Below are 25,947 nucleotides of genomic sequence, written 5' to 3'. Positions count from 1 at the left end.
TAGCAGCAGCCAGCCAGAGTTAGACCGCAAGCTTGATCCAGAGTGAGACTGGTGAGAGTAACTGTAGTTGAGCCAGATTGGAATTGGTGTTTGAACACAAGCTGGTAGGTGTAGGCTGGAAGCAGCATACAGTGCAGTGCTGCAGAGTGGATGGAATAGACTCAGAGGCAGCAGCTTGCGGGACTCCAGTAGCGCAGGTTCAGGCAGTGGATCAGAGGTAGCACTTACTTGCAAGTGAGTGAGATCTCTGGAAGGTAAAGAATCATATTATTCTGATAAGGTGCTAGTGTCAGGTGCAGACTTAAATAGGGAGCTCTTGAGAGCACAACAGACAGGTAGAGACTGGTTACTGGTTATCACCTGATTAGAGAGAACATGGATGCACCCATGAACCTCAGGGAATGGATTGACAGTGCACTGGGACAGAATGACCTACCTTGGTAAAGCACTACCAGACACGGTAAGACTGACTAAGTCCCAGTTTTGTGACATTACTCCCATCCTAGGAGTGGCCACCTGACACCTTGATCATGGTTCAGTGGGGAACTTAGGGTCGAATTTCTTTGCTAAGGCCGGTGTGTGAACTTCAGATGAAAGACACAAATAATCTTTCCAGGATCTTTCTTCAGAACCATATCCTTTCCAATCTACAAGGTACTGTAGTTGCTTGTACCATATGCAAGAGTCCAAAATGTCTTTTACCTCATAAAGCATTCTTCACCTTGGTCAGAGTATTGAAAGAGATGAAAAACTTTGCCTTGAAGAACCTGTTGATGATGAGAGGATTCAGGAGAGAAATGTGGAAAGAATATGGAAATTTTTGGTATGATGGTAACTGCAGTTTGTAGGATACTGGATTGATGGCCTGAGTGACTGGGAATGGACCAATGAAACATGGATCAAATTTCATTGAGAGAAACCTTAATTGTAGGATTTTTGTGGATAGCCATACTTTGTATCTGGGTTTCAATGCTGGGATTACTCAATGTTTTTATCTGCTTGTACTTTGTAGCATTGAGATGCAAAAAGTAATCATTCATTCACAAAATTTCCAATTTTCAAAAATAATTTCAGCTGGAACTGAAATGTCTGGATGCAGGAATATTCATATGTTGACCATAAACTACGAAGAATAGAGCGGAGGAAAATGATTTGTGGAAATTATTATTGTGGCAGAATTCAACCCAAGACAGAAGATTAATCTAGTCATCTTGAGAAGATGATACATACAGACGTAGTAGTGAATCCAAATCTTGATTAACCCTTTCTGTCTGACCATTGGACTGGGGATTATATGCAGAAGAGAACTTTAACCCAATCTGGAGAGCCTTACAGAGACTCCTCCAAAATCTTGCCACAAACTGTATTTCTCTGTCTGATGCAAGTTCCTCCGGACAGCTATGTAATCGAAAAATCTTGTGCACAATTGTGTCAAGACTGGAGCAGAGGGAAGACTCTTGAGGGGAATGAAATTAGATATCTTTGAAAAGCAGTCAACCACCATCTAGATGGTATTATGACCATCAGATTCAGGTAAGTCTGTTACAAAGTCCACATGGGTTCATGGTTTGGTAGCAATCGGTTAGAGGAACAAGTTGCCCTGCAGGGGATTGACAAGGATTTTTGTACAGTGCACATTTGTCACAGACAGTAATGAACTGTTGTGCATCCTGTGACATGGTAGGCCATCAGTAATCTCTTTGGATGAGAGCCAGCGTCTTGCGAGTACTCGCATGACCAGCATACTTTGAGCAATGGGCCCATTGGAGAAGCTTCTTCTGAAGTTTGTCAGGGAGAAAAGTCTTTCCTCTAGGAGTGTTTTTATTGGTCTTGGTAAGGAGATACATACTGGATTGATGATAGGCCGAGATTCAGATAGAGTACCAGAGCATAAGCTTTTTGATTCTTTGAACCAGGATGGAATGTAACATGTAGGTTGAAACAAAAGAAAAACAATGCATATCGAGATTGGTGAGGATTCAAGGACTGAGTATATTTAAGATACAGTAAGTGTAAATGGTGACAGGTAATTGAGCATGCTCTAGTAGATATAGCCATTCTTCTGAAGCTAGTTTCAAGGGGACAAGCTTTTTGTCACCTTTTCGTAGTCACCTGTCACCTGAGTAGTTTTTCTCAGCAGGAAGAAATTTCTTAGAAAAGAATCCACATAAATGCCACTGACCAGGGCCATAGGGAGGGTGGTGCAGCTGGTGCCTCCGCACAGGGAGGAATCCTGCAAGGTCACCGGCCGCTACCTGCTGGGTTCCGGAGGTCTGCAGGAAGAGACCTCCTGGAGTGCTATGCAGCAGAGCAGAGAAACTCTAAAGAAATCCCCACCCTCCACCCGACGGCTGTGTGAAAAGGGAAGGAGAGGGCGAGGGGGAGCAAGAGGGGCAGCAGTGCAGCACAGAGTGCACTGCCATCCTGCTACGGTGCTGCCACTGACCATCTTGCTTTCTGTAAGAGAACTGCTCCTACTCCTACAGAGGATGTATCCACTTCTAGGAAGAATTGTTCTGCCAAATTAGACTGATGTAGAATTGAAGCAGAGGTGAAGGCTATTTTGAGGCTTTGGCAAGCTGAAGAGTCCTCATCAGACCATTTGCGAGGGTTAGCACCTTTCTTTATGAGAGCAGTGAGAGGTGCAACAATGGTGAAATAATTCTGGATAAACTTTCTGTAATAGATGGTGAACACTAGGAAGCATTACACTGACTTCAAAGTTTTTGGTTGAGGCCAATCAACAATTGCCTGAACTTTTGCAGAATCCATGCATATATATGTACCAGAAATTAAGTAGCCCAGGAATAGAATGGAAGGGACATCAAAAGTGCACTTTTTGAATTTACATAAGAGGTTTTTTTTTCTGAGACACAGAAGAACCTCCTTTACATATTTCTGATGGGAGTTATCAGCTGATAAGATGAGGATGTCATCTAAGTATACCACCACCAATCGGTATAGGAAGTACCAGAATATCTAGTTTACAAAGTTTTGAAACAGTGTGGGAACATTACTGAGACCATAAGGCATAACCAGCTTGGTTTAACCAAACCAATAGAATGTTGTCTTTTGTGAGTGCCCAAACAAACCAGGCACTTCAGCCACAAAAGTGTCAGTCCCTGTCGCTGAAGTTTTTGGTTTGTTAAACTGTGCATGCCTTAATATGCAACATAAGGATGGGTGGGAGGGCCCAATGATAATTCCATCATGCACGACTTTTAATTATGAGCTTTGCCAAGATTGTGTATGTTTGCGAGGCAGACAATGCATAAAACAAAGACAAATGAACAAAGACAGACAGAAAGTGGGGAAAAGGAGGGGGGAAATAAGGAGAAACACCTCTGCTGAGGAGTGAAGTTTGTATACCTGACATCTAGATTTAAGAAGCCCACAATTACAAAAAGTCCTATTCCACAGCATTTTCAGGGGAGGCAAACACAACTGGCCAGGACAACCCCCTCATGTCCCCTATGGTGAAGTGACTGGTAATGGCCAAATTAAGAGACATGGGGTCCAAAGCACTGTAAAATATTGGAGCTAGCATGTCAAGAACAAGATGAGGTCATCCATGGACATATAGTGATCAAGCCATGCACAACACTCAGTTATAGGAGGGGGGATCGTGGATCGCCAGTGAACCGGGGTTACTGCCTTAGATTGACTGAGAATATGATGCAGCAGTGACTTCTTTTAGTGTGCCTGAAGACTACTTAAATGATTCAAGAGCCAAAAACTAGGGCAAGAGGGTAAATCTACCTGAAGAATAATGCTAACAATCGCTATCAACTTATTCCAGAATGGACACAGGACATTCCCACAATATGTGCCTTATTGCACCTCAGAATCAGCAGGTGTTGGGAATCCAGGGTTACATTGTTGCCAAAAGACTAGGGTATCTGTACCAGAAGGACAGAACTTTATAGTGAGTTTTAATCTCCAGCATATTAACCGTGCTATTAAGCGTACTACTTAAAATTTCCATCCATCACTAATCTCCTCATATATGTGTCCCAGTCACTTGTGAATTTAGGCCCATTGGAGAAGACGTGATCAATAAGCAATTTATAAATGCAAGACAAGGGGTGTGGAGGGTACGACTGAGATAAACACATGATTTCAGAAGGAGTAATCCCGTGTCTCAGTGCACTATCAACTGCCAGATCCATTTATTTTATTTTTATTTGCCTTCGCTACTATGATTCATTACTGTGAAAACATCCTTCAGCTTGTCATTTCCACTATAGCCGTCACAAAGGAATTGTATATCACACTTGGAGGTTAGTGCCCCCAACTGACCTGACTCTTGTTATTCCTCTACCCTCATTTTTATGCCAGATGCACCTAATTCTGCTTGTACGTATTTATTGGTTCTAGTACTCACATACATCCTGGAAGCATCAATTTCCTATATCCCGCCCCATCACTCAATCTAATACTTATTGCTATTTTGCGCTGAACACAGACTCCTTTCCATCTGTCTTTTTCTTTTTTTTGTGAGCTCTTCAGAAATAAGTCAATTATAATGAACATGTGATAAGCTTTTTACTGCCAAAAACTGACAATATGAGGACATAATCTTTAAAATTATTCTTTAGATCTACAGTAAAAAGGTCTATTATCCGTAATGACACCTGGCATTAATACTGTGAATCTACAGTATGCAACATTACATTTACATTATGTCTATAACCTCTAGATTGATCCAGTTTAAAGGTAGTACAATACCTTAGAGAGAATTATACACCAGCCCTAGATACCAGACTGATAGCTGTTATTACTGATGCCTGTAGACTACATATTTTCTACCCTAATCGTGCAGTTGTCATTCCGACATGTATTAAACAGCAAAGGAATATTCACTAATGAATAACACATGACTGCGCATTTTTGTTCCCCTAGTGAGGTTTCACCACTTCATTATCACTTTGTACAGACATCCGTCTGCCAAGAAAAGAATTATTAGTTCTGTTCCTGCTACTCCTATTTGCATTTTAAAAGCTGTCTGGGTTCATTAAGCATTTCCAAAAGGGGAATATTGTGTTCTTATATCTGCATGGGTCATAAAGCTTTGCCCCAGGACTCATTACATAATACATCTGTGATTCCTTGCATATTACACCAAACTAATGGAAGGACACAAACCATGAGTGAGTGTCAATCAGATGTCTGATTTTATAAACCTGTGGGAAGCTGTGACATTAAACTAAAAATATTCTCAGGAAGTACAGGCGCTTGAGATTAGGATGTCAGAGACATGAATACTTATTTTCCTATAAGTTTTCAATTTTCTATTCTGATTAAGAAACTTTTAAAGAAAATGGATTTAATCTTATCATTGCTAGGATCTAACTCATTTTTTCCCCACAAAATAATCATAACTCCCTATCTATCAAGCTCTTCCTCCCAGTGAAGACTATATACTGTACACGAAAGCATTTTTGACAAGGATTGTAATTACCACCACAGCTCCTCCAATCACCACTGCAGGATGGCCATAGCAGCAGACAATATTTAAAGATTTACTTTAATTAGTTAAATACAGCTTTTCTTCATATACATAGTGTCAATAATTGATATACTATTGCTGCTATATCTGGCAACTGAAACTCTACTTAGCATAATATCTTAATAGAATGAGGGGCTAGTGTATATATGTAAATAATAAAACTTAAATTAAGGGAGTGGGAGTACAGTATACAGTATGAATATCTATTTTGTCATGCAACAATTTACATGTGAACATGGGGGGTCTACAGCTCTTAACTAATACACAAGACACCCAGAGCTTCAGAATGAGGGTCTAAGTTGTGCAGGTAACAGCCCAGATAGCTCTCACATGCTAAATTGAATTTTTTACTTAGAACACAAACACCAATACTGACTCTTTATTTAGTTATAAAGTCCAATAACATTTGAGGCTCCCAAAAATCGAATGCTGCTCCCAGCTGCCCAGAAAAGTGGGAAAGTATCCCGGAGGATGGAGCCACCCAGCTGCAGCCGTCCACTTGCTGAGTGAAGTGGGTGGTATATGTGGCCAATGATGCAATTTGCGTTGTATTGCGTCATCATGGCTCCACCTCCCGCTTCACAATTCCGGTAATAGTGGCAGTGTATAGCAGGGTCGGGGCTATGACAACACAATTATGTCATCACACCGAAGACTCGCTCACCTCTGCCTCGTTTTGTGCTGACCTGGCTGACCCTCGTGGAGAGTGCAGCAAAAAATTGGGTAAGATTGGAGGAGAAATGAAAATGAGAAAATATACAAAAAGTATAAAAAAAGACAATAAACTCAATCAGTTACAGTAATGTCTGAATATCTATATATTATTTATATTGATATATAATTTTCTTTTTTATTAGCGAACTTGAAACACTGTTGCAAGCAACTATAAGTGACAAGTATAATTTTCCACAATTAATTAATTTAGTGCAACTACTTATCAACTATATCCATTGGAATTTCTTAGCACAACAATTCCATTCTGGTCACATAATTTTAGTTTTAGATTCTGTGGAATTTCTGATATTTGTTTTTATGATTATTTGGGCAATGATTCAAAACAATAATTCATTTTATTTCACTGAGAAAATATGTTCTCCTGAACTGATATCTGTTGAGTATATAGAGTGGATGCTAGTAGCTTGTTACTGTGATAAAGAAAATATATAGAAAAAACAGTTTTTGAAAATGCAGGTCTATGTAAGTTATACTCACCGAAAGAGAGAGAAGATGCTTATGGCAGTGGCAAGAGCTAGCAAGGATGTGGCATATCCACATGTGTACAAAACCTTCACTGTGTTGAAATGTCCCCTCTGAAATATGAAATAATGATTCATAAAGTCGTTATCCTTTAAACAATTGACAAAGTTGGCAGATCACATTTACAGCTTATTTAAATAAGCTCCCAATTTCTGAGGAATAGTCTTCTAAATAATTCCAACCATAATTGCCAACATTACATATCTCCTCCCCTGGAGAAGCCCAGGGAGGAGATTCTGTTGATTACTTTGGGGGGCTGGGCCATAGTGTATACATAATTAGGCCCTGCCCCACCACAGGGAAACGCTACGATTAACGGGTCCACGGGAAGGGGGCAGGGCTAAATGTTGCTTCATTTTTGCCTCACCCGCTACTCGTGGACCCGAAAATTCCCGGTGAAATCTCCCCATTCTGCCCACTTCACTAGGAAAAAGGCGAGATGCGGGAGATATGCCTACTCTTCAGGGGGTTGTGGGGGGCTACCTGAAAAATTGGGAGTCTCCCGTGATTTTTGGGAGAGTAGGCATCTATGATTCCAACTGATGGGCAGACAGTGGTGATAATTCAACAGCAAAGTGACATATACAGTAACCCAAAGCAACCGTTCAGTTATTTCCTTTCATTGTCTAATTTGCACAAGATCAATAACTTACTGTACATTTCCACCTTCATAGTAAATAATCCAATAGTGTTTTTTGATTCTAGTATTTTTTTCAATCTCTGGTATGTGTACCCCTAAGGGCATTGGCATTTCTATAATGGGGGCAGGATGTGTGATGCACACAGGCATCTGTGTCCTGGAAAACCCACACTGCACAACCTGCACCCATAGACTATACTTATCTTTTTGCCGAACACCACAGAGATCACTGGATAAATGGCACCAGTGTCATGTTTCTTGATATCTGGGCATTCGCATGAGAGAAGTCACAGGGGAAAATTGCCTGGAGCCATTTTCCCAGGGATTTGCACAGCAGTCTCTGGAACAATGACAGAGTCTACCCGGTGCATGTACAGGTGGGAGAAGGAGGCTGCACGGAAACTACACAGACCTCCTCCTCTCTAGAACCAGCCCTGCCTAAGGGGTATCTCAGATTCATGGGACACTTTAGTTTGTTTAATATAATTCAAAGTACTGTTAAATAAGTAGTAAATATATTAAACATATGGAATATTGATTATAAAGAGGATTGTTTTTAACATATAAATGCATAAGGAATTGTTTGTTACTTATCAGAAATGTAACTAAACGGAAAAAAGTATCTCTGGCACTGAGAAGGCAGAGAATGTTCAAACCTATGCACAAGTGAAGGTGTCTTTGACACTCCAGCTTTGAAAGATCGAATCCTTACTCCCCATGGACCAGAGCCAATCAGTGTCATGGGATTGTTTGGAAAAGTGGTACAACTTCAAATGTGTATTGCCAAAAACCTTTTACTCACAATTATAAATGTGAGCTGCAATAAGAAAATTAGGAATGACCCAAGACATGATAATAAATAATTAAGATAATTGTTTTAAATATGATAATAGCATCTTAATATGTGAAAACATTTTAGTGGCAAATGAATGAAAAACAACTATAAATATGATTTCACTAGTACAGATAATAATTGATAAATAATTATTTAAATATATATTAAAAAAGACATTATCCCAAAACAAAATAAAGGCATAAAAATGAAAAACCTGAAAATAGAGCTTAAGATAAAAGTCTACACTTAAAACAGCAACGTGTTTCACGGAGCCTAACCACTTCCTCAGACAGTGAAGAATTAATCACAATTGATCACCAGATACTGTAATAACAGCAAAGTGGGCATTCTGTTTAAAAGAAGGAGGGACTCCCGTCTTTCAAATGACTCTAACTCCACAGATGTTTTTACCGTGTGATTGAGACAGGGCATATTTGGTACCTAACCCATCTATGGATAAGTTATATTTTCCTTAGTGCATCATTGTCTGGTGCTCATCAGACAATAAGTACTAGGGAACCACATCATTTCAAAGAGGAGAACCCCCTCTTTCTAATATGTGTCCCTTAATTTTTGGAAGTAAGGTTGGGGGAAATCTTCCCCAATCCCTGGATTCCATGATATTCTGCAGATATGGGTTTATTACTATTGATCATCAGACATTAATTATCTTTTAATGTGGCACCCAGTTTGAAAGAGGAGCCCCTATCTCTCCTCTTTTTTAATGGGACACTTTGCTGTAGCTGATGAGTAGGACATGTCCTCCCCATTCTCAGGGTAAATCTAGAGGATAGGGCCTACTCTTCATCCAAAGCAAAAGCATTAAAAAAGTTGAAAGACCCTGTTAGTGTAATCCTTTGATTTTTTTCTTTGATGTCCCATAAACCTATGAAGTGACCATAATGTATTTAATTTAGTATAATTTTTTTTCGTAAATCTGTTTTATTGGGATATTCACATGACAAAGGAAACAAAATGCATAAAATGAGATGATGATACACGTGCAAGTAACCAGTAACATAGCACTAAAAGAAAATATGTTATGTACTGTACGATAACATATCCTGAATATAATATGACAGAGGCAGTAATACAATCAATATATTGTCTCAACAAAAAATAAACATAACAAGGGAAAACATTTACAAAAACTGTCAGTAGGCCAGTGATAATGATATTTCAGGGAATAACATAAACTGGGGTAGACAAAATGGGAAATACAAGGAAAGGATTGAAAGGGTGGGGGATATGATGTGAAATCTAAAGAATCCAAGTTCCTAGACTACAATAGCAACATATTGAATAAATCTTAAATATCAAGGTTTGATTTTGCCTAAGTTATTTCTCTTTGGCCCAGTCCCTTGATGCCACGACACTGTGAAATGTTCTGGATGGACACTTGATAAGTATGACCTGCTTCACACAGCTCTTCCAAACCTCCCCTGCCATAAACTCATTCCCTGCTGTGGGGTCCAGTTGAGAAGAGGATCAGAGTGCTTATTCTGCTACTCCATGATGTGATTATGGGGTGACCAACCTGCAGCTCTCAAAGCACTTTTACCTCTTTAGACACCAAACATGAATATGTGGGTTGGTGCCTATAGTGTACTAATTAGAAATGAAAAAGTTATTTTATAGCCAGAAAACCAAGGTCCTCTTGTAGTTGCTAGTTGTTCTCAACATGCCATAGAAAAAACACTTAGTGTAATACAAAATTAATAATTACACCCTGGTGTAAATAAATGGTACAGTGTCTATATAGAGTAAATGTAGCCAGAATGAAAGGGTACAAAATTAGAGGAATAATCCCCTTTTGTATTTATGCTTACACCAATTTTACTTGTAATATGGCATGTAGGGATATCTTTAGTTCAGGGTGGGTGAATTCACTGTACTTCCCAGCTCTCAGATTCTCTTGCAATATCATCTAGAGATATGTGTAGTTGTGGATATACTTCACCATCAATAATTCAATCCCCAGGTAGGCACGTAGTGGTGGATACCCAAACAGAAAATATATATAGTGTATTATGTAGTATTTAAAAACTGTGAGATGTGTGGTTCGTTCCTGAAAAATTAACAAACCCAAACCTAGATGCACTAACCACCAAACTAATGTGCTAAGCCTTGGAAAGAGATAAAGTGGAGAGCAAAACAAATGGGGAGATTCATCAAAGCTTGGGGAGAGATAGTGGAGAGCAAAAAAATGGGGAGATTCATCAAAGCTTGGAGAAAGATAAAGTGGAGAGCAAAAAAATGGGGAGATTCATCAAAGCTTGGAGAGAGATAAAGTGGAGAGACTTAGGGATCTATTTATCAAGCAGTGAAAAGTGTGAAGAAGTGAACCATAGCAACCAATCAGCTCTTACCTATTATTTTATAGACCGTACTCGATAAATGCTAATTGAAAGCTGATTGGTTACTGTGGGCAACTTCTCCACTGGTTCACTTCCCCACACTTTTCACTGCTTGATAAATAGACCCCAAAGTACCAACCAATCAGTGTCTAACTGTCATTTTATATGCTGTGCTTGAAAAATGACATAAGTTGATTAGTTGGTACTTTATCTCTCTCCACTTTATTTTTCTCTAACTGTCATTTGACAGCCTGTAAAGTGACAGTTGGGAGCGGATTGGTTGGGGCTTTATCGCAATTTTATCACTCTCCAAGCTTTATTAAATTTCCCCCAAGGCTTAGTACATCTACCCTTAAAGATGTTTTAAGCATTTTACAGATGTTTGCAGGATAAGATGGCGCCCAGTTAAGTCCAGCAATCACCATAAATAAGAATCTGAAGGAAACATGGAGCCAGCTAATACACCGCAGCCAATGCATTTCAATGATTGACACATTGTTTTAAAGGCGTATGACAGTCAACAGCAAGCTCTATTTAAATTTCCTAAAACAGGAAGTTCTGGGTGGAAAAAAACAGAGATTTTCCCAACCTAGTCCAATTGCTAAACATCATTAATGACGTCCAATACCTGCACCAGTAGCCTCAGTTTAAAGATAAACTGGATAATGTAGCCACACATTCACTTTCAGGTATGGAAAATACTGCAATTCCCCTCTGGTCTACGGATGACGTCACTGATAGCAGCGCATCATCTTGCCAATAGAGAACACTGCCACACTTCTCTTACCAGTCTGTTCATTATCATAGTCATCATTAGGTCTGCAGTGATGTCATTATAGATGCCACAATCAAAAGAATACCTTCAAGGCTAGTCAATATGTACAAAACATAGATGCAAACAACCACACCTATAATAGTAGTAGTCTCCTTTCAGGTTCTCCTCTTTTTAGATCAATGATCCATCCAAAAGAAGGAGTTTACCTACCAGTCCGACCTGTAGACCAATCGAAAATAAAATTGGATTAAAAAATATATGTTTATAAATGTAAATATTATATAAATATAAATGGATCCCATGGATTAAATATACAGTACACAATGCATTACATCTTTATAAATATATAAAGATTTATGTAAAATAATGCCTTTGGAAAGGTTGCAGCCGTAGTTTGCATTTGAAACGGGTTCAGTCTTTCACAGTAACATAAATCATTTAGTTCCATAAAGCAAAAAATTAATGTTATATACAAAAAACATATCTCCAGCAAATTTTAACGAAAGAGCAAACCCCAAGTAGTCAAATATATATATAAACTCACAAACTGAAGGACAAATCAAAAGAACTAATAAAAACATGAACCTAACAGCATATAACTAGATCCAAGCATCCTAATATATTTCACAAGACTACAAATAGATATAACCATACTATATCATAAAAACCATCTACAGTAGTTTCGAATTCACGATTTAGTCCCTTGGAAATGGCATCTAAATCATAAATCCATCTCATCTCTGTTTGAAATAGTCTAAAGTCTCTATCATTAGTTCTCCATTTTTCAGGGACTATAAGTAATCCTCCAAAAACCCTTGATATCATTTGTAGAGATACTTCTGGGTTGATTTCTAAACCTTTTCTTATTTTGCAAACATGTTTATACCATCAAAACTATCAATTTTAAAATTATTTCCTCTTAATAAAGTACAGTAGTTACCATCAAAATTAAAGTCACTATTGCGAAGTATAAAATGTATATCTTCAATTATGAAATCCTCTAACTCAGGATTCAGTTTACTATCACTGCATTAATTATATCTTCATGCTTTATAATTGTACATAGAGACATAACATTTCCCATCGGCAAGGGGGGCCAATAACTTAAAAAAATATTTAATGTCCAGTGCATTGCCCACTGGAGGAGTAAGAGGCTTTCCTAGAAACAAAGGCTTCGCAGGTACGGTGATTGTGCCATTTTTAAAGTATGTGCATGTCCTTCGGATAAAAGTAAAATTACTGAATTTAGACACAAAGGAACATTTTTAAATGGATAGTTTTCTGACTTCACAGACTAGATATGCTGTCTATGCATTTTAATGTAGTTACAGAGTGTTATGCATAGGTAAGACCTCCAGAACTGTAAAGGTTAGATGGTCTACTCTGAACATGTTCGCAACATAAGAAATGGTTTAGAAAGCTATCCCTTTTCCTCGCATGTTAAAGAGAAGCTCTAAGAATCATATCAAGGGTTTTTCGGGGATTACTATGGTCCCTGAAAAATTGAGAGCTAATGATAGAGACTTTAGGCTATCTCAGACAGAAATGAGATGGATTTATGATTTAGATGCCCTGTTTCCGCAGGGATTAAATTGTGAATTGGAAACAAGATGGTTCTTATGACACAGTATGTTTGTATCTATTCATAGTCTTGTGAAATATATTAGGATGTGTGGATTTATTTATATGCTGTTAGGCCATGTTTATATTAGTTCTTATTTCAATTTGTCTTTCATTTTGGGAGTTTATATATTTAACTTTGTAAGTTTATATATTGTTCTCTATCAGTAAAATTTGCTGGAGATATGTTTTTTGGATATAATAATAATATTTTGCTTGCTGGAACTACATGATTCATTTTACTGTGAAAGACTGAGCTTGATTTAAATGCACACTGGTGTACAGGGGCATATCTATATTGGGTACAGGGCGTGCGGTGCACATGGGCCCGTTGGTCCAGGGGAGGCCCACATCGCACATCCTGCACCCATATGTTTTATACTTACCTATCCGAAGTTCAGCACTGGCTGTAGCAGCGTTGCACAAAACCCCTGAAAAATGGCCACGACAGCCATTTTTCCAGCGGTTTGCTCATGCTCAGTTGGGAAATCACCAGGAAAATGGCTGCCACACAGTAGACTCTGGGCACAGACTAGTGCCCAGAGTCTACTGCTTCGTCAGTGCACTGCCGGCCACTGGGGAGACAGGAGGGGGCCCCGGATGGGAAATGAACATGGGCCCTCTCCTCTCTTAATACACCCCTGCTGGTGTACATATATTTTTTTTCTTTTTTTACATAAATCCTTATATATTTATAAGTAACCTGTATTTAGGCGCTAATCAATCAAACTATATTACTAGTAGCAGCAGCCAACAGTGAGTTGTGTATACTCACTATGGTCTCTCAGGAAGAGAGACTAAATAATTAAATAACAAAAATGTGGTTACACTTATTTATCCTTGTAATGGCAGAAATAACCTCAAAATGCCATGAGTATAATAAAGATTTTATATATATATATATATATATATATATATATATATCAAACAAATAAATAAAACACTATGACATATACACAGAATCAACAAAAAAGAACAATATAAGAATAACTGACACCACGTATGTGGTATATTAATATGTGCCAAGAGAAAATTAAAAAAAATAAATAAATGTGCACTTGATATGCTAAATCCTGGAATAGGTAAATTCCATAAGCGTTTTAGCAATCCCTGCTATATTAGTTCATTTATAAATATTTAGCTGGTAGAGTATTAAATTGGCAATAGTATCAAAGTCTCTGTAAGTACACACGTTTAGTAGAGTGCCATGTGCTTTGATAAAGCTTCTGGGTGGAGCGAAACGCGTCAGTTTACCTGGTTCATCTGCAACTATTATACCGATGCCGACTCTGAAATAATTATTTGTATCCTGGAGATGCCAATTACATCTGGAAATTGGCTATCTTACTCTGAGTGACTATTTCCTTGATGTGCTGAGGTACATTGAAAGGCTAACATCCAGCCCGGACTTCTATGGTACCGCTGAACCGGAATCCACCTCACAGGCAGGCTTCAGCACTAGTCAGGGGGGGCCCTATTCCATTATTGGGAATTGACTGTAAGTATCCATTTGGTCGGAACAACTCCTTCTGGGGTAAGTGTAAGAGGCACAGTCAGCGAAGGGCCTTCTAAATCACTGTTATATATTTGGAGATAAGAGATCAATTCACAGCAGGTGCTCTTGCAGCACATAGCACTCTACTAAACATGTGTACTTACAGAGACTTTGATACTATTGCCAATGTAATACTCTACCAGCTAAATATTTATAAATGAACTAACATAGCAAGGATTGCTACAATGCTTATGGAATTTACCTATTCCAGGATTTAGCATATCAAGTGCACATTTATTTATTTTTTAAAATTTTGTGTCGGCACATATTAATATACCACATAGGTGGTGTCAGTTATTCTTATATTGTTCTTTATTGTTGATCCTGTGTATGTCATAGTGTTTTATTTATTCCTTATATATTTATAAGGATGTAATGTATCATGTATATTTAATCCCCTGGATCCATTTATGTTCATATTATATTTACATTTATAAACATATATTTTTAAATGCAATTTTATTTTTGATTGGTCCACAGGTGATACATAGGTTGGACTGATAGGTAAACTCCTTCTTTTGGATGAATCATTGATCTTAAAAATTGTGGAGGAGGAGGATCTTAAAGGAGTATACCACTAATATACTGTAGGTGTGTTTGTTTACATCTATATGTTTTATACATAACGACCAGCCTTTGATGTTCTCCTACTGGTGATGTGGCATCTATAATGTAGTCACAATGGACCTGAAGGAAGAATGTGATAATCAATGGACCAAGAAAACTGTGGCAGTGTTCTCTATTGGCCCGGTGATGCACCATTATCAATGACGTCATCCGTGTACCAGTTGGAGAACTGTGGTATTTGCCAGACCTGAAAGAGAACTGTGGCAGTGTAACCACATTAACCAGTTGCTCCTTAGATTTCAGCTTTTGGTGCAGGTATTGGATGTCATTAATGATGTCTTACAATCGGACCAGGATGTGAACTTAGTTTTTCAGCTGTATCCAATGGAAATCTCAGGTTTTAACTGGCCAGCACTTCTTAAGGGATTTCAATGGGGTTTGTTGTTGACTGCCATACACAATGAAAAAGATGGGTCACCCATCTAAACGTATTGGCAGCAGTGTGTTAGCTGGCTCCACGTTTCTTTCTGATTCTTTTACTTGTTTATGTTTTTATGAGACCAGTTTGGTCAAATAAATTGTGTTTTTACATACAACACTATATATATTTTCTGTTTGGATCTTTGGATTTTATTACAGTGAACAGTGGTTCTGTGTTATATGTGTAGGTGTCAGCCCAATAGGCCTGGTGACATTTCTATATATTTTTTATGACATTCGCCTCTTTGTACTGTAACTGTCTCCTTGCTGGGCACTTGGGAACAGGAGCATGGTCATTCCACATCACTGGTGGCTGGGGAGAGAATGCATGTAAGGGCAGATTGGCACTGCTGGAGCCTGTGCAGAGAAGCTTTCTGATGGGCTCCACTTGGAAAATAGGTCTCATTGGCATGTGTGGGAGTCCCAATGGACATGTCGGGGAAGTCTGCTGGCATGTGGAAGTGTCAAATAAAAAAAAATTAAGAATCATGTAAGGGGGTCTGATGGCATGAGGGGTTCTGATATCATGTTGGGGATCTGATCATCATAGCATGGGAGGAGCATGTAGGGTGGTCTTATATACAGACATATTAGAGACAGGATTCAGGGCATGAAAGGGACATGCAAATAGGTGTGCTGGAATGTGGGAAGGTCTGCTGGCATGTGAGAGGTCTGATGACATGTAAGGGGCATGTGGGGCTCTGTGGTGCATGCAGCCATTTGCAACTTTTTTTTCCCAAATCAACAATTTCCTCTACTGTGCTTGTGTATGCAATAACAACATTAGTGAATGTGAAGAATCAAACTATTTGGACACAATAGGTAATGATGATTATTGTGACTATTTTGGCATATGGGCAGTAGCCTGATAGTCATGTAAGGCACATGTGGTGAGGTTACCTAGGTATGTAAGGGGCATGTAATGAGGACTAGGGGGAGTGTGGTCAGGTATAGTGGGTATACAGGGCCTGATTCAGGAAGGATTGCTGATGCGATTGCGGCAGCAAGCATGTACGCAGTTCTGCTGCGAAATTATGAAAATGACTGTGATCGCAATGCCACCGCAGCACAAAATAAAGACACCTTCTTTCCTTTACATCCATAATACCTTGCAAGTCTGTGAAAACTTTGGTACCAATGAGTCCCATGGAGCCTCACGCACAATTAAGGCAGGTCAGACCTCACTCACAAACTGCTAAACTTCCTGTCGGTATGTAGAACTCAGGCTGCATATGCCATTGCAGGGGCTTAATTATGCACGCCCCTGTAACGGCATTGAAACACACTGGTACGCCTGCGTCTGCCCAACCACCCCCGTCACCACCCACAAATGGCACTTCCTGTCAATCACTCTGTAATGGGTCTGCGTAGTCACTGCAATCACAGTCCCGATCACAATAGCTATTTTGCCCTTGTGCACAGCGTGCATACGCAGAACCAGAGGGTTGCAGTAAGAGCTAGAGTTTTAAATGATGGGCCAAAGGGGAGGCTGGGGACTATATTTTCCCTGTGTAGATGAGGGAGTATAAATAAAATTAAATATTTTAAGTTACTATGGGAACTGCTGTCTAAAACTTATAAAATTTCCAAATACATTTTCCTTTGAGATGTAGATGAAGATAGTAATATATAGGCTGCACTATACTGAACTAATGTCATGATTGTAACTATGCAGTCTCCATTATTATATTTTACTTTGACTGAGAATCAGCTCTAGCACCACTATATAATTGATCTCTTTTGGCTATCAGATAAAGCTAGATATTCAGATATATGGTGATCAGTTAAGTTCCAAAATAATATTCACCAATAGGTTACTGGAAAAATCCAGGATTCTCTGGTCCTCTTATAGTCCTTCAGATTCTCCAAACGTTCGCGGTCTGATCTCTTCTCCAAATACCATAAGTGATGTAAATCTTCATATACTGTTCTCCTGAGCATGTTCAGTGGCTGGTACAGAAGTCCTGTTTGGTCTTTCATTTCAGAAACATATTTCCATAACCTACGCATGGACAGAATGAGTCACACTCATTCCATCACTTATGGTGTGTGTAGAATAAATCACACTGTGATCATTTGGAGGATCCAAAGGACTGAGGACCGCAAACATCGTATGCGTACGAAAAAATTTAATTTTTTTTAAATTTGCATTTCATCACAATGTAAATAATAATTATTTCGGCAACATTTGTATATAATTAAAATAATGTTAAAAAAAAACCCATACATTTTTTGTTAAAAAAGATAAAAGAGCTTGAGACATTGGTGACAAGAAATATGGGGACTGGACAACATGTGAGGGCGGAGATATCCAGGGCTACTTGCATTGTTTGGGCCGGCTCGGAGGAAGAGGTAAGCTACAGACAGCCGACTGGCGTGTAACACGCCGACTGGCCTGGCCAGAGGTAGATGGGATTTCCTCTGGCCTAGGCATAGGACTTTCCATACTTGCGGGGGTGGCTGTTGGGCTGCCAGAGGTGGTGGTCCTGGGAGGAAGGGAGTCTCGCTCCATCATGGCAGGGGGGTTGGCCTGCTCCTGGGTATTGGCCAAACGATCTAGGGCCCCAGCAATGGTCTCCAGGGCCACCACCACCCTCACCAGAGTGGTCTCCATCCTCAGAAGAACACATGTGTTCTCCTGGGTTTGGGAGACCAACCTGGTGAGGAGAGGCACTGCTCGGTCTGATGGTTGCCCTGGAGTAGACTCCACAGGGTCCCCAGATGGAGTACTTGGATCCTCCCCTGCAGAGTCTCCATCTGTGCTGGACCCAGACCTGACCTCAGGAGCTGGCACTACCTCCTCTGAGTCTGGAATATAAAAAAAAAATGTTATTTGTTTTTCCCCCCAAAAAAAACATAGACGTTTCAGCTTTATACTTTTTGTCTAACAAAATTAAATTACCTTCTTCCACATGTGGAGCGTTGAAGTCGGCCATGTCAGTGTACGTAGTGGACACGCCGACTATCTCCTCTTCTGTCACACATCCCTGAGCCAACGTCTCCAACCTTGTCAAGGCCAGCTCCTCAGGATGGGACCACCACCTGTCCCCGCAGCATGGTCCACCCTACTCCCTAGCTTCCTCTTCAGTTGGTACTTGAAATCTGTCCAGCTGTCAATGTTATTTTTGAAATTTAAAGTGTTAGTTTTTTTTAAATAAGATGAAGCTTTGGACTTCAGTACACTCACAATATAATTTTCTTACCGTTTTTTATGACTTTGTGTGTTCTGTAGGTTGTCCCCACACTATTAACAGCCCTGGATATCTCCTCCCAAACCCTGTCTTTGGCTCCAGCCCCCATATTTCTGGGTGCATTGTCTAGGTTCTCCATTGTCATGGTCACCAATGTCTCAAGCTCGATCTGTGAAAATGGAGGGTTTCTTGGCCTTGGCCTGCTTGGGCCCACCTCCTCCTCCTCTACTGGTGGACTTTGATTCCCAGCACCTACAACAATTTTTAAAATAGTAAAAAAAAATTTTTTTTTAGGGAAATATGACCAGTTCTTGTGTTGTGTAAAAAATGTGATTTGCACTTACCTGGCTCAGTTGGCCTCTGCTCACCATGCTCCTCGGTTGACATTCTGCTAACCTGTGAGAGAGCATGAAGAATACTGCTTGTGCAGACTTTTTTATAGATGTGATCGCATCCCTGGATTGGTCACCCGTGCATCCTTATTTCCCTAACTACAAATGCACACCTTTCCTGCATTCCGTAATCACTGTGTGGGTTGTGCTAGATGTGAGCGCATCCCTGGATAGGTTACCTGTGCATCCTTATTTCCCTAACTACAAATGCACACCTTTCCTGCATTCCGTAATCACTGCATGGGTTGTGCTAGATGTGAGCGCATCCCTGGATAGGTTACCCGTGCTTCCTTATTTCCCTAACTACAAATGCACACCTTTCCTGCATTCCGTAATCACTGCGTGGGTTGTGCTAGATGTGAGCGCATCCCTGGATAGGTTACCCGTGCATCCTTATTTCCCTAACTACAAATGCACACCTTTCCTGCATTCCGTAATCACTGCGTGCGTTGTGCTAGATGTGAGCGCGTCCCTGGATAGGTTACCCGTGCATCCTTATTTCCCTAACTACAAATGCACACCTTTCCTGCATTCCGTAATCACTGCGTGGGTTGTGCTAGATGTGAGCGCATCCCTGGATTAGTTACCCGTGCATCCTTATTTCCCTAACTACAAATGCACACCTTTTCTGCATGTTTCAATAATTGGGGTTTGGTTTCTTTATTTAATGCAAAGCCAAATGTTCCCTTACTTGTGGGTTGTAGTTGGAGTGTTTGGTGGTGCAGGTGGTGTTTGATAGTACTTTTTTTGGGGGGGGGTTATTTAGTTTTTTGGGGGGGTTTGGTTTTTTTTGTGTTCCTTTCTTTTTGGTGTTTGTTTTATTGTGTTCATTTCTTTTTGGTGGTTCATTTTTGTGTTCCTTTCTTTTTGGTGTTTGTTTTTTTGTATTTTAAATTTTTTTGTGGTGTTGGCTTTTGTGTTCCTTTTTTATTTAAATTTTTTGTGTTTTGTTTTTGGTGGTGGTTTTTGATTGACAAATTTGATTGGTTCGGACTTTTATCAAACCTCGTTAATTGTTGTGCTTGAGCCGGTTACTTGTTTGGTTTGGTTGGCCGGGCTTTTGTCTTCTTCCAAAATCCAACGTTATTAGAAGAATCAAGTAAGTGTGCCAGCCTACTCCATTTTGATTTTGGTTTTTTTGGGATCAACAATCATAAAAAAATTGAATTTTTTTATACTAATTTTTATATTTTTTAAAATATTTATTAAAGGTGTTTAACACTACATTTTGGACTTGAATCAGGTAAGTGTATATTTATTCAAACCTACACTTATTTATTTATTTTTGTTTTAAATTTTTGATAAAATTTGACTTGGAATATTGTTTATTGATCTATTTTTTAAATGTAAAATTGTACATTTTACAACAATTCATATTGGTGATTTTAAAAATTAAGCATGGTTTTAACACTAAAAGTAGTAATATTGGTTTGACCTCAAAAAATCAAATTTTTTTTTTATTACCTCTAATTTTAAAAACATACAACAAATACACATGTAGTGATTTCCGAAGATGGCACCATTATTATAAAGCTAAGTATTTTTGCACAACTAATCAAAAAACACTCTGTAGAACCAATTAAAAATATAAATTTAACTTTACAGAGCGATGTTGGATAGCTAATAGTGGCCATGTTGACCCCCACCAACCTTCCTCAGCCTCCTCCTGGGCATAGGCATAGGAGGCGTGCATGGGCCAAGATATATAGTACATGTGTCACCCTTTTTGGAATGCCTGATGATGTGGTTGTAACCACTTATTGCCTGCCTCCAAATATTATCCTGGACACTCTTTCAATAATAAAGAATAATCTAGAAAGTCAGATTAACATTCCTACAGCAATCTCACCACTTACACAGTTGTTGGTGGTGTTACATTTCTGCACCTCAGGGTCCTTCCAAACCACTGTGGGGCTGGTGGGTGGCCTCTCCCAGCCCTCATTTTCATGGATCCTGAGGCGTATGCTAGATGCATTATTCAATCATCTAGCACATTTTATTAGTATGCCTTTAGATACGAAATCCCTTGATGTGGTAAAGCAGAAGTTTTTTGAAATTGCAGGATTTCCACATGTCATAGGGGTAGTGGATGGCACTCACATAGCACTTCAGCCCACTGCATGCAGGGAACAAATATATAGGAACCAAAAACATTACCATTCCCTAAATGTAATTGTGCTATGTGATGCCTCCCTCCAGATCCTCTCCCTGAATTCAAAATTCCCAGGCTGCCGCCATGATGCGTACGTGATCCAGCATTCAGGGATTTGGCCAAAATTAAGCACACTGCAAGCTGGTGATGCGTGGATTCTTGGTAGGTAAAAATCCAGTATGTATTTCTAGAAATAGTGTAAACAGGTTCTCATGGTAAAGATATGTATCTTTTGGTGTCCCATTTCCATCAGGTGATAGTGGATATCCTTGCACGCCCTGGCTGCTGACTCCTTATTTGACTCCCACACCAGGGCCCCAAATTCACTATAATGCCATGTTTACTGCCACCAGGCAGGTGGTGGAGCGCTGTATCGGCCTTTTAAAGGGCCGGTTCTGGTGTCTCCATCGCTCTGGTGGTGCACTCATGTACTCGCCGGATATGGTTTCTTGCATTGTGGTCCTGTGTGGGATATTACACAACATTGCAATAAGGAGTCGAGCACCCATGCAGCCAGAGGAGGCCTTGCCAGAGGATTGGCCCCCGGAGGAAGGTGTTGTGATGCTGTCGGGGGGGGGCAGACACGATGATGTTGTTTCATGTTTTTTTAGGTAGGCATATTTAAATTTTTTTTAAATTAAACTATTTTTTACCAAATATATTTTAATGTGTACCTTTTTCTTTTGTTTTCTTTTCCTACCAACCAAATCATAACACTTTCCAAAACCTGCAAAAAAAATAGAACCCATTGGAAATACCCAGTATGTTTTTAGACAACTAACACATTTTGCATGGATATCCCCCAACATGTTTAATTAATTTGCCTTTTGTTTTAGTAATTTCTATGTTTCCCAATCAAAAATCTGTGTGTTTTTTACTATAGTTGTTTATGTTTGACTAAGCCAGATGTTTTATTTGGCCAAACCATGAGGACATTTCTTATGTGTGAATCTGTTATGACATTTTTTTTACCAGTAAAAGCCTGTTGGCAACATGTTTGTTATTTAATAAATGTTTTAAATGAAATACAAATGTTGTTTTTTGTTTGTTTGAAAAAATTGAAAGCCATTTTGAGGTGGATAATGTATGCCAACCCATAATTAAAAAATATACAACATTACTGCAAATGTTCTTAAGGTTTACTAATACATTTTTTCAGTCCTTACACTATGGAAAGGCACCCACCTTTGGTCCAAAATTTTATAACATGCAGAATTACACCCTTTAATGTGTGGCAAAAAAGAGGACAAATGTTTGAAATACAAAAACTTTATTTTTTTTTTTAAAGTGTCTTAAAAATGTAAAAAATTGAAAACAAACAAACTACACATCCTCCAAACGCCCCACTAATCTTTGTAGGCAGCAGTAGGCCTGCCTTAAATAGCCCGAGGTCTCTCTCAGGTCCTCCTGAATTTCCCTCAGGATGTGGGTTAGATCTGTGGAAAATTAAAAAATTTTGAGGATTAAATACTTCATTAAATTAGAAACATTTGAACATTACACATTATTCAATGTACCAAAAAGTGTTTAAACACACTGATGTTTCGGTGTGTTTGAAAGTATCAGACAAACAATATTATTAATAGGTTTCTACTTTTATGTTGTTAAACTAATTTAAAACCCTAACTATGTGGCATAAGCCAAAATCCACTATGATGATGTTACAAATAATGGGAGGTGTATTCTTAAGTCATGATGGCCATATCCTTAAAATACAATGCACGTATTCACTTCTAGAATGTTGTTGTTAACCCAAAAATAGAATGTGTTTGTTTGCTATGGAAAACATCACTTTGCCTAAGTACATTAGTACATTTTAAACACAGTGTACATAACATCAACAAGGGTAGTCTGGTTCCTAGCACCTTGCCAAGTTTGGTGACATATTTTTTTACATTGTAAAATACTAATCCAAATGTAATCATTATTTCCTAAAACTCCAAAACATTTTTTAAAAACCACTAAACCTATATTTCTGTGGTCCCCAATAAAAAAAACGGCCAGCCACTAAACATAAGGTCGTAATTCTGAAAAACAGCATTACCGCACAATGATGTTGAACACCATACAGCAAATTTTTAAACCAACAAAAAAAGGTCAGAAATTTGTACAAATACATGGATAAAAAAACACCCCCAAAAAAAAATTAAAAAAAAAAAAAACATACCCTCAGAGTGTTCTGACACAGCAACAGATGGTGCCGGAGATCCTTCGGGTGAGGGAGAATATTCGGGAGTGGGGGGAATGGTTGAAGGGGAAATGGAGCAGGAAAGATCACAGGGAGGGGAGATTTGAGACATTTGGGGTGAGTGGGCAGGGGAGGGAGGAAGACTTGGGGAGGATTGGAAGAGGGAGGGTTACTGGGGGAGTATGGTGGTGGGGTGGGAGGGCTGGGTTGAGGAGATGCAGGTGAGGGCTGCTGGTTTCCACCAGCATATCTTTGCCTTCTGCGTGCCCTTCTCTGTCTCCGCTGTGCTTCTAAAATGTAAACATAAAATCCCAAAATAAAATTATTTTAGAATTTCGGCTACACAATACAAGTACACTTTACACATTCTGGATAATAGGGACAACATACAGGAGGGATTTTTAACATTGACTAAAATAATTGGCAAAGGAACATACATTTTTAACAGTCCACTAACTATTACTTTTAAACAAACGCATACTTACGTCTGCGTATTTGGCCCGCAAATTCATGAGGAGCGCAGGTGACCGGCGGCGCAGGTCCGACCAGCGCCTCTCTAACTGGGCAATATTGCTCCTATAACCTGCTGATCGGAGGGCTCGCCTCACCTCCGCATAGGCCGCCCGCTTTATGCGTTTAGAAATGGGCGGCTCTGTGGACATAATCCGCCTGTCCAGTATGTTTACCAGGATAAGCAATTCTCTCCTGGTAAAGGCTGCGGCTCTCATGATGGCAATGGCCGATTTTACAGAAAACATGAAATATACATGGGGTGCAAAAAATATGATTGGCTAAAATATTTACACTTTCCTCAAAAAAAACACTATTGGCCAATCCTTTAATCATGTGTCCTGAAAAATAAGGTCACATTTGATTGGCTACAACACGCAGTGTGCAATTGCAAACATAAGAGTGCAAATAATCCTAACGCAAAATGCACATGCATTTATAAAGTTAACACAATTAGCAAATGTACATTCACAGTTAATAAACCTTACTTTGTTTTGAAAATTGTGTGAAAATAAAACAACGGAGAAAACAACCATGAAATGAACAATAAAGTTTATTGACACATGATAAAAAACTTGTTTTAAAGAACAGCAAGAGTTAAACACTTAATTAGATAATTGACAACAAGCTAATAACAAGCCGATCGATAGTCCATGTAAACATGACATGTGACCATAAAAACAGCACATATGGCCGCAACCAGCAGAACATAATTAGAATACAGCGACTGACAGCGCCTGACTACGATTGACTCGTTCGTTCGTTCAGATCATTCTGTATCTAGAGGAGGTGCAGTGCTAATGAATGGGCGTCACTTTGTTTACGATCGCCCTGCCGTACGATCGGATTTTGCGGTCATTGGTCGTACGACTCTGAATGTGGTCCTGTAAGAAGACCACAGAATCATGGACTTTTCCAGTACTCTATTGGTGAATATTTTTCTGGAACCAAACTGAGCAATACGGAATATTACGAATTACGGAATATTTTTTGTATGACTGATAATGTGAAACCTTTGCTTTCTGATGGTTCAATGTACACAAGCTTTTTTTAAAGCACAAAATCATTAAAATACAGTATACAATAACCTTCAGGCTGTGTGTATAAGGTGTATATGAAACATAAATGAATTTCATGTATGTACACAAACTTTTTTTGATGCTCAAAATTTTAAAAATATTGTATAAAATGACCTGCAGGCTGTGTGTATAAGGTGTATATAGAACATAAATGCATTCTGTGTTTAGTTTTGGGTCCCATATCCAAGAAATGTCTTTATAGTATGCAAATATTCCAAAATACAGAATATTCCATTATCCAAAATAACCCTGGTCCCAAGCATTTTGGATATGGGAGACTCAACCTGTATCTGTATTTTTATTTTAGTTCTGTTTTTAGTGGGATTCAGTAGTCCTAATTTTATAGGTGGCTGCACAAGGGATTTTTGTGTCTTGACACATTCTATTTATTGTATGTATTTGACCATTAAAGAGACAGTCTTCCCTAAAAGAAAACATTTCCAATGAGTTTAAGCGCTATCATTAAATAAGTTTGCTTATGAATTTTGGGAAAATGACAAATGAAAGTATAAAATTATTCAGACCACCTCGCTTTCATGTTGGAAAACAATAAAGTGTCAAAAATGTTACCCAAAAATAATAAATGAACTATGTGTGTTTTGGACAACTAGCGGAGAGAGGTATTCTGTAGGCTTGTTTTCATTAGTGTTTTCATTAGCATAAAGTCTACAGGTATACAAATACGAACCAACCTCAAGACCTCAAAAGAAAGCAAAGAATTCAACTACTTTACTGGAGATTAACAGGTTGTTTCCCTAGAGTAGTACAATGGCTTTTTGACATTTGTATCACACAACCTTCTGGCAATATAAGGATTCTTAAATCTGTATGCAGGTCTCA

At 39.0% G+C, this 25,947-nt stretch overlaps 1 protein-coding gene across 1 annotated transcript in view; it reads right to left on the bottom strand.

Moving 5' to 3' along the window:
- The window catches only part of LOC148521827 (vasoactive intestinal polypeptide receptor 1-like), a 233,734-nt gene that overhangs the window by 118,218 nt on the left and 89,569 nt on the right, over positions 1-25,947 (bottom strand). The window contains exon 5 of the mRNA XM_088474760.1: positions 6,722-6,819. Within this exon, the coding sequence (XP_088330886.1) occupies positions 6,722-6,819 (98 nt within the window). The remainder of the gene's footprint in view (positions 1-6,721; positions 6,820-25,947) is intronic.

The sequence above is a fragment of the Taudactylus pleione genome, unplaced genomic scaffold, assembly GCF_031769625.1.
Source record: "Taudactylus pleione unplaced genomic scaffold, aTauple2 ptg000155l, whole genome shotgun sequence".
In the NCBI taxonomy this organism is placed as follows: domain Eukaryota; kingdom Metazoa; phylum Chordata; class Amphibia; order Anura; family Myobatrachidae; genus Taudactylus; species Taudactylus pleione.
This window is presented reverse-complemented; position numbering and strand designations above follow the sequence as displayed.